Raw genomic sequence first — 9,915 nt, 5'->3', positions numbered from 1 at the left:
ATCAAGAACACAGTAAAATATTAGTTGCCATTTTTTGTCTCTTAAAAATGGGAGGCCAGGAGCAGGGAGATGCAACTTAATACACTTGTATGGGGAGCTCTACTTCAGAGAGCAGTGGCATGTAAGGAACTTAGCTGCACTTTCTGCTGAGATGCACTTTGGTTTCACAATATATATTTGCTATGTGCATAAATGCTTTCCTTCTCTGGTCAGTTATCTGTACATACACTTTTCCAGTGGGACCAGAAATTATTCCAGATTCAGCACTTGTCTATAACAGCATAAGGACATGATAGAAATGCCACATTAGTTCTAAAAGATAAATTCATTACTTGGCTCTCTTCTGCCTTTGCTCCAGGACATGACAAGGCTGTAGCAAGTAATGAAACACATTACTCTATCCCCAGAAAAAAGGACTAAAACTCTTCAGCAGAACTTACCACCTTTTTCCCTGTGTTTTCCTCGGTCCTTTGTTATGCAAACCTGCTGAGGGAAAGTTTCTGCTTCCTGATGGGAGCAATCTGGGGAAATGCTAACGTGAATTTTGAATCAGGTGTGATGACTGCAGTGATCTGCATACAGGAATAGTCAGTAGTGGTCAGGCCAGGACACAGCTGCAGGCAGACTGTGCTGTCACCTGGGGTGGTTTGAGTGTTGTGGCTCAGCCTTGGTTTCCATGCACTGACTGGTCGGGAGGAGCTGATTTCCTGCATGGACATACCCAGTGTGCATTAATGAAAGGCGCTGAAAGCACTCTGTGGTGTAGTGTACACAGGTGTGTGTTAACACGAAAGAAGCTTGTTCTTTCAAGCAAAAATTTCTGTTCCAAGTGAGTTTAGTTTCCTAGACTAGCAATAGTACAAATACAATTTTTGTATTAAAAAAGTGTATACTTTTGCACACACCAGATGCATAAACTATAAGTCTGATGTAGTATTGAATGTATGATAAATGTAAACAAAGTCAAGATTTGATGAATGACTTTGTATCTTTTCTTGCCAATAATTAGTGATGGGTTAAATTTCGCTGGCCTCTTGAATGCAGGCATTTTGTGTGCTTTCAAAAAGTTTCTAGGGCTTCCAATAATGTTTCAAAAATGAAGGTAACTGTTACTTGTCATCAGGGCACTGTGTTGGCTTGAAGCAGATAAGGATCTTTGTTAACATAAGAACTGTTTGAATCTCACAAAATGAGTTTATGAATTTACTGCCTGACAGTGTTTAGCATGTAAAAAGAAGTAAACAGCACAAGTAGTGAGACAACCAACCATTTCTGTTTCATTCCTGGCTTTGGAAAGATACTGTTATACTGTTGTTTATGTAGTATGTTCAAAGGAGCACATAATTGATTATATACTGTTAGTCAGCCATGTGCATTTTTACATTTCTGCCTGTAGGTAAGCTGAACACCTGGTGACATGGCAGGATGTTTAAAACACTGCTTAGGAAATCCACAGGAGCAGAACAGATAACAGGACTTTCAAAATGCTTCAGTAATGCACAAAATAAATATTCCTTTTAAGAAATTTTTTCTTTATTGCCTTCATATGAAGGTGCTAGTACAGAGAGCAATGTGATCTATTTACTGTTCCTGGTGGGGATGGCTGGTGGGTGGTGAAAGTTGCAGGGTGCTGTGCTACTCTGTTCTGCACAGTTCCCCTGCTAGTCTTGCTATCTTTAAACTTCTCCTTTCTTCTAAGAAAGCCAGAAGCTTTTGTCAGCTAGGTATTGAATAGAGGTTTTGATATTTAAAGGAAATTGTTCCGTGCTCTTAGAGATGTTAATGTGGAAAGAAATACAGGTACTACATCTCAGGCTTCAAGACAGAAAAAGATAAGAACAGAGTACAAGGGCAGAGTGAATATTCTGAGGTGTTAATTCTAACTACAGAGGGGAGAAACTAGAATTCTGGAGCGGACACTGGAGCTATAGTGTAGGATGCAAGGATGACTCAGCCCATGCTCAGATCATGGTCTTGCCATACTTGTTTACATTAAAGTTCAGTTGCTATTTTAAGTCTGCACATTTAGTGGAGAAGAAGGTGAGAAAAAAGAGGGAGAAGAATAAAAGCAAAAGGACGGAGGATAGATTTTAAAACGCAACAACAACAAAAATACCTGGACCAATCCCTCCTGCTCCGTATGCTGCTCCCTCAGTGGAGGAGCTTGTAATCCTATATTTGCTGTATCAAGAGGATTCTTCTATGAGCACAAATTAATAATTTATTCATAGGCTGGAGTCAGCCCGCATTGATTTACTTTTGCTGCATTTCTTTTCATTCATAAGCCTTTGCTGGTCCCGAGCTCTCGGAGAGTGACTTGCTGCAGTGCTCCGCCGTGGGAGGAAGCAGCGATCGTGCCTTTATGCACAAGGACGCGCTTCCTGCGCCTCGATTCCATGTGGGATCCTGCGGGGGAGCGGGGCCGGTTCCCGGTGGGAGCGGGGCTGGCTCCGGGGGAAGCGGGGCTGGCTCCGGGGGAAGCGGGGCCGGTTCCCGGTTGGGGGAGCGGGGCTGGCTCCGGGGGAAGCGGGGCTGGCTCCCGGTGGGAGCGGGGCCGGTTCCCGGTGGGAGCGGGGCTGGCTCCGGGCTCCGCCGCTGCCGGCGATGCTCCGGGCAGGGAGCGCCGCTCCGCCCGCCCAGGATGCTCCGGCTCCGAGCAGCCCTTCTCCTCCTTGTCCCCGGGCCGGCTGACTGGCAGGTGCCTGGGCTGGCAGACTGACAGGTGCCTGTCACGCAGCCCTGCCTGCCCGGATCGCTCTCCGGTGGGTGTGCTCGGCCCCACGCCCCCGCCCCTGCCAGCCCCGCCGAGCCCTGCCCAGCGCAGCCCTCGGCAATGTGCAGCGCTCTCTTCTCGCCTTCCTGGAAGGGCTCAACTACACTTTCAGCTGCTCCAGACTTTGTGTGCTTCTGCCGTGCCCTCCCTCTGGTCCAGCTCCTCCTGTGCCTGCCTGTCTCGGCGCTATCCCGTTAAAAGGCTGCTGCTCCTCTCCGCCGAAGCAGTGCGCTGCCTGCCTTGATCCGGGATGAAGGCTGGAGCTCCTCGGCGGGGGAAAGGACAACTCTAGGCAGCTTTCCATTTGCCAAGTGAGCAGTAATTGCAAGAAGACAGCCTCCCCAGTTGGAATCAATAGTCTGCTTTCTTGCTGCTGAGGGCACTTTGGAGCAGCAGTAGGTCACTGAAGTAACTTCAGCACACTGCTGACTGCGGAGTTGTAAAGAACTACATGCAAGTGGCTGCAGTAGTGCTGGAAAACGCTTTGCTGTTACCAGGGACACAATAGTTTTCAAGTCATTAGAGCTTCGCTTCTGGTCCGCTCCTTCCATTACACAGAGAGGGTCATTCTTTGGAGGAGTGAGGATGGAGCTGTGAATTTTTCTTTTCAACTGTCCCCTTCTAGTGGAAGAGGGCAAGAGTGGGGGAAAAGAAGCTTTTAGAAGCAAAACCCCACTGCTGCTGAACTCAGCTTCACTTGAATTTCCCCAAACCTTTCCAGGCACAGAGAGGCACAATGCCAAAGAACCTGAATCTTCTTCGGGCTTTTGGGGGCTTTTGCTTTATCTTCTGGACAGCTTTTAACACAGCCTTAGTGGATGTGGTTGGATCGGAGCAGCAGATCCCCTTGTCAGTGTAAGTGCTTTCGTGCTATTCCTCTCAGCACCATGCTCAAGGATGAGAACTTGGCTGCTCAAGTTCTTCTGTTTTTGTGTTGCAGATATTTGACTGTTCCAGGGCACCTTTGCTCCTTTGTCAGCTGTGTTTAAAGTGGTTGTCTCCAAGGTGCTTGGCACTACTTGGATTTTATTGTAGGAGCATGTGTTGGTGGAGTATGTCACCACTGAGTTTTAACTGCTTGCATTTACTGAAATTGATGCTGTTAACTCTCTCATGTGGAAATTTATCATCCAGAACTGTTTTACCATTTTTGCTGTTTTCCTTTCAATGGATATATGTCACATTGTGCCAAAGCATGTTTCTGTACAAGTTATTTCCTTAAATTTAAATGGTTCAGGTTGGCAGTTTCATATCAGAGGCCTTACCTGAGCACGGGCTCTGGTTTGTGCTTATACTTGTACAGCTTCACTGATCCTTGCTGTGCTTTCGTTCCTTAGTGAGCTCTCTAATGCAAAATTGCTCGGATCCTCTGAGTGCAGCTGAAGCTGTTACAGTCTCTGTTGCTTGCTATGACATGTGTATTACATTTCTTCCTGTCTTTTTTTTTTCTTCACAGTGTAAAGCTCTGGGCCTCAGCATTTGGTGGAGAGATCAAATCTATTGCAGCCAAATACTCAGGTTCCCAGCTCCTACAGAAGGTAAGGATTTCCTCGGTTGTAATAAGGAAGGTTTTAACAGAGAAAATGGAGGCAGATTTAATTTTTTAAATGAACAGGAAAGCAGTGCTGTACGTGCTTTTGTCCAAGATCTATTTTTGTATTGCATACTAGTCCCTGATGACTCTTTGCATTGCACTGCACTATCTGTAGAGTCCTTGCTTAACCTGATATTTTTCTGTTTGGATGACTTTTTTTTTTTTCATTGGGAAGTCAACTCCAGCACTTATATCTTGTAGCCTAGGCTTCAGCCCAGGTTGCGGGTGTTTAGTCTGGTTGCTGCATTGTGATGATGAGGATGTTTCTGTGCAGAAACAGCTGTTTCTTATGAAAAATGTTAACTTCATTCAAGGGGCAGAATTAGTGCATATTGTATTATTTTCACCCTGGGCTGTATGTACACAATGCACGGTATCAGGAGAAGGCGGCTGCACTGTTGTTTGTCATCTCTGCAGTTTTTACAATCCCATTATTCCCCCAATCATCTCAACCCAGTGCTAAGATGTATTACATCATTACAGATAAGAGGAATGAATGTGGTTATCTTCTTGCTCAGCTGCACAGCTGGGTAATAAGGTAGTGAAGTATAGAAAAAACTTGAGAAATTGGTATAAGTCTACCTAATTGGGGCAGGGGGTAATGAAAAAGCAGATTTGAGTATTAGGTATATATCAAAGACTCTGTCATAATTTAGATATGCAACCTATAAGAAACTTCTGTGTTGTAGACAGTTTATTTTTACAGCAGTTGCAAAAAAAGAGACTAAGAGGGATATGTTAGATTGAGACTGCTATTTTGGGGCATTTAACATGTGATTCTCAAAATGCAATATGTAGATGGAAAAACATTGAGACATTCACTGATCAAAACCACTCATTCAACCCATATATTAAATTTCTGCTGATTTTCTTTTTTTGTAGACATGATTTTTAGTTCTGAGTAACACTAATTTTATTTTTTGTGTGATTGTGAAGGAAATTATGCATTGAGCTTGTAGCATTTATTTCGAAAGGCTTATATATGTGTGAAATTATATAACAGTACGTGTAGCAGCTGAAATAAAAAGCTTGTGCTAGCCTTTAAAATGAAAGCAACTGGCTTTAGTAATTACTAAAACCATATGAGTTCTTTAGCAGCTTGTCTTTTCAGATTTGTATACCCAGGACTGTAAAACATGAATTTCACTAAGCGAAAATACAGAGCTATTAAGAACAAAAATATTTGCGGTCTCTTACAGCCTTTCAAGGCCTTTAAGTGGCTTCACTTCAATATGTTGGGCAAACTTTGATTTTATTATGAAAATCTAGACACTCAATGTTATTGTACTTCCAGCTCACATTCTTTAAAGTCTGTGTAGTCTTACATTGTCACTCTTTTTATGAACACCTTAAATTCATAAAGCAGATGGAGCTTTCAGTTTTGATTAGTTTTTAATCAAGTATTATTACAAAGCTTTATTTTTTTTTATTGGGCCATAACAAACAAGTATCTTTATTTAACTTTGGAGCTGTTCCATGCGCAGCCATTTTTGCGCAAAAATGGTTTTAGGGATGAAACCTACCCTGCACTGAGCCCAATATTTGCTGGAAGAATATGGAATGTACTGTGTGTGGCAATCATGCTAAAATCCACAAAGAATCAGTATGGAATCCTTAATCCTCCTTCTCTTCCTCATAGGAGATGCTGCTCTCATCCCTTCTGTAATGTGTTTTTCCCCTCTGAAGTAGCAAGATTGCTTCCTATTGGTTGTTATAATTGTAGGTAATTGGAAGCTATTCATTTTACCTTTTCATCAACATCCTTTCTGTTTCACTCACCAGTCTGTGCTCCTGTTTTTGAAGGTGGACGGTGCATGTTCTTTCCAAGCTATTTTGTTTTTCTTTCTTATTTAATGAAAGAGATAAGACAAAACAGAGGTTTGACAGGTACTTAGAGCATTTTTATTCCTCTGTTGCATACTCTATTGGTTTTGTTAATTTTTTTTTCTTTCTTCTGGTTTCAGTAGTTTTTACAAGGTATCTGTTTCTTTTTATTTAGAATTCCAAAATGTCTCCATCCATTTAAGCTTGCTGTATCCTGGTATTGGTTGTGGCAAACGAACCTGGATGACAGAAGACTTTAGCACGTACTTCTTTGTGTTGTTATAACGTATATTTGTTTTGTTAGCTTGTGTGACTAGAAACATACCAAACTTCTAGATCTGCAAGGATGTTCAACATGCAGAGTCGGTGACAGAGGTTGTCACAATAAGGAGGTGATAGCACAGGAGGGCTCTAAGTACAAATGCCTTTTTTTTTTTTTTCCCCACCCCCTCCCTCCCCACTAGCCAGGCATCAAGAATATGTTTGGTATTTACTGTGAGCTCTGGGTGATCAGAATCCATGTCATTTTAAAGTCAAGATTCCACTTTTAGAAGCAGTGACACTTCTGATATTACCGGAGGAGCCCACATTTCCTGATTGTGAATTAGCATCCTGAAACAAGTGAAGATATAAAATGTGTTTATGATTATGGATCTGGACAGTATAGATTCCTCAACTGTCAACGGCTTTGGAATGCCATTTAGCTTAATACAGGCTTGCTAAATGAAAAATTAATGTAAAGGTTACTTGATTCATTTTGTCAGCACACACACTGAGTGCTGCTTTCAAAGGGATGCGCTCACAGTCCTGATTGACAGTCTCTGCTGCCCAAATGTTTTGTACATTGAGTCATTTCACCCACTCTAAAATTTCATTGAGCAAATTAATTCATGTGAGGTACTCAGTATAGAAATTTTTTGAAAGTTTACAGTTGAATATTGATGGAGTTATTGCATCCTTAAGGTCTTGCTGTGCTGTGAACATCAAATAGGTGAGCAGCACTGGTGTCCTCCTGAGTTTGTGAAAGATGTGTTAAGAACATTATGGTTTCTTTTTGAGGGTATTTTTTTAAAATCCACTGCTTCCCATATCTTAATTGAATGTTTCATTATTTCGTGCCATTATGATAATCTCATCCAAGCATTTTGTTACGCCTCCCAGAATTATCTGGGATATTTCAATTTTCCCAAAACTGACTTTAGATGGAATACAGATGCTCCAAATTGCTTGGAAAATAATAGTTCAGTAAGTAATTTCAGAAATTATGATGAGACTTTAAGTGAAATTAGCACTTTAAAAATGTTCTACTCCCTGCTTTCAAAGAGATGGAACACCATTAAGTGTACAAGAAAACATCCAGAAGCAAAGAGGACTGTATTATTCCTAACTTGTCTGGTTTCTGGAGGTTTTGCTGTTGTCATTTAGATTTGGAGAGGCTCCTTGATGCTGTAGAGATGTTCATGCTCTTCACCTACTTAGCAAATACTACTGGGGCCTAAGAATTAATTTTAATTCTCTCTTAGGTGTTGTTTTTTTCCTTAGACTGTCAAAAGACATCTGCCTTATTTGAATCCTGACATTTTAGATTTTTTTTTCTTTTGTAAACATTGTGCTGAATGGGTCCTGTACTGAATGAGAGTGTAGCCCACTGGCAAAGCCAGGCCTCAAAGATGGGATGCAAAGCAAGGGTTAGGTGCCAGGAACATATTAACTTCAGCTGCTGCAATTAGAGTTTTGGAAAACAGGCTTTGGGGAATGCTGCTGTTATACAGCAAAGCTCTTCACTCAGTGCAGTGTCTGTCTGTGGGAAAGTGCAGCGTGCTCTGTGCTTTCTCAGGTTCCTTTTGGTGAGACTACTCTTAAAAAATATTCTGAGCTTTCATAATGCTTTATTTCCTCCTGAATAGTCAGTATTATGTATTGCAAATGTAGGAAGGGTTTCCAGGTGAAAATACCCTTAATTTCTTAGTCTTTCCACCACAGTTTGTTCCAGACCAGAAGCTTGTTTAAGGCTCCCTTAGATTTTTCTTATGTAAGTTGTGTGCTGGAGCCCTCAGTGTTATGTAAGCACTGCCTGCCTGGTCTGAAGCAGGCTGGAGTCTGCATCTGCCTGCTCCTTTCAGCAAATCCTTCATTGTGTTCAGAGTTCTCAAATCATTGTTTTCAAAGAGCAGGTTTTTCAGTCAGGAGAGCATTCCTGCTTTTAAAGATGCAGAGTTGCATTTTATCTCCCTGGCTAGGATGGGGTGCTATATCTTGGTACCTTCTTGCAACTGTGGAAATGTCAGTGCAAAATGAATATAATGGGGGGATTTGGATCAATTAGCATTCAGCCAGTGGATCTGATTCATACAGTACATCTATCTTTAGTTTAAATTGTATAATAGTGACTTAAATTCACAGGCAAATGTAGTGCAATCATCTTGACATTAATTGCCTTTCTTTTGTTCAGCCTTATGTTGGTTTAGCTTTGGTAGGCTGTTTCTTTGCTCAAGACACTGCAACTGCTGCTTTGAAGGAAGGGTCAAGTAGGACTGAGACATGCAGGTTAAAAGATAGGCATAGACTGACTTCTTGGATATCACTTTAACCTTTTGCCAGCTGAGCAATTCTAAACCAGCAAAAATAATATGTATTAAAAAATCAAAAATAAGGAAAAATATCAATAAAATCTGTAGACATATGGCTATAAATAAAAAAAATGCAAAAAACCCCATCAAAGAAGATACTACCACCCCCTGCAAAATAACCAAACCACCAGCACCAACCCCATTCTCCCCACCAACCAGCCTGGTAAATGGTGTAGAGCTTAGAAAAAATTGTATTCGGAGTTAATTCATTACAGTTTGGACTCCTGAAGTCTGGTTTATGTAAAGTGTGTCTCCTAGCACTGACTTGAAATCAAACCTTAGAAAATAAAAGAAATAAACATCTGAGAATCTTAAACCAGTGTAATTCTGATGATTAATGTGAACAATGTTTTGGAACTTGCAGAACATGAATCTCCATCTCCTTTAATTCCTACAGTTCTTTGGGCTGCATGAATGACAAGATTATTCTCCACGCCAATCTAGGTACAGAACATTTCAGTGTACTTCAAAGTGTTTAATGTTATCTGCAGACATAAAGATATAAAATCTTATGGAGATATATTTTAACTTTGTTCAAGAATGAAAAAAACAAACATATTGTTAGGCTACTGATGTATTTGGTGGGAAAACCTGGTAGGTTCCATGCTAATTTTCAAGTAGTATGTTGATTTGTAGAGAAAAGGATTAATCTTTTCCAACTTTGAATACTTACTTCTCTCTTTCTCCATAACAAAAAAACCCCTTGGCCTTCTTTGTTTGTAATAAAGTTCTGCCTTTTCTGGAGGTATTGGAAAATTTCCTTTCTCTTCTGTAAAGTTAGATCTGCACCTTGAATGATCTGTGATTTGTACTCTCCTCTCCTGTTTGAATGTTATGGCAGGAATAATAATGTTTTGGTGTTGATAATGATTTTAAAATGTAGTCAAATCAGCTTGAATATCAAACATCATGTTTCAGGTTTCACTTGGTCTGAGAGGAATGCTGAATTCATGCTTTGCTTCCTTCAGCACTCTCTGTTTTGCAGTATATTCTGTGACTTTCTGGCTTTTGCAAGCAGAGTGTGATCCTCTTAGTCATATTATTGAATGTAAAAAAGTCCATTGTTAGTATGTAAGAGGAATATGAGATGGCTT

The 9,915-nt window shown here is 41.0% G+C and overlaps 1 protein-coding gene across 3 annotated transcripts in view; it reads left to right on the top strand.

The window, feature by feature from the left end:
• Positions 1–2,672: 2,672 nt before the first annotated feature.
• Positions 2,673–9,915, top strand: part of CACNA2D3 (calcium voltage-gated channel auxiliary subunit alpha2delta 3) — a 396,474-nt gene continuing 389,231 nt past the window's right edge. The window contains exons 1-2 of one of the 3 annotated variants that reach the window (XR_004419272.2): positions 2,673–3,628; positions 4,230–4,311. Coding sequence is in view for 2 of the 3 variants with exons in the window: in XM_033071436.2 (XP_032927327.1) it covers positions 3,510–3,628; positions 4,230–4,311 (201 nt within the window). In the remaining variant the exon portion in view is untranslated. The remainder of the gene's footprint in view (positions 3,629–4,229; positions 4,312–9,915) is intronic. The other 2 variants (XM_033071436.2, XM_033071435.2) reach the window with 2 other exon arrangements.

This window comes from Catharus ustulatus, chromosome 13 (assembly GCF_009819885.2).
Source record: "Catharus ustulatus isolate bCatUst1 chromosome 13, bCatUst1.pri.v2, whole genome shotgun sequence".
NCBI classification, from domain to species: domain Eukaryota; kingdom Metazoa; phylum Chordata; class Aves; order Passeriformes; family Turdidae; genus Catharus; species Catharus ustulatus.
This window is presented reverse-complemented; position numbering and strand designations above follow the sequence as displayed.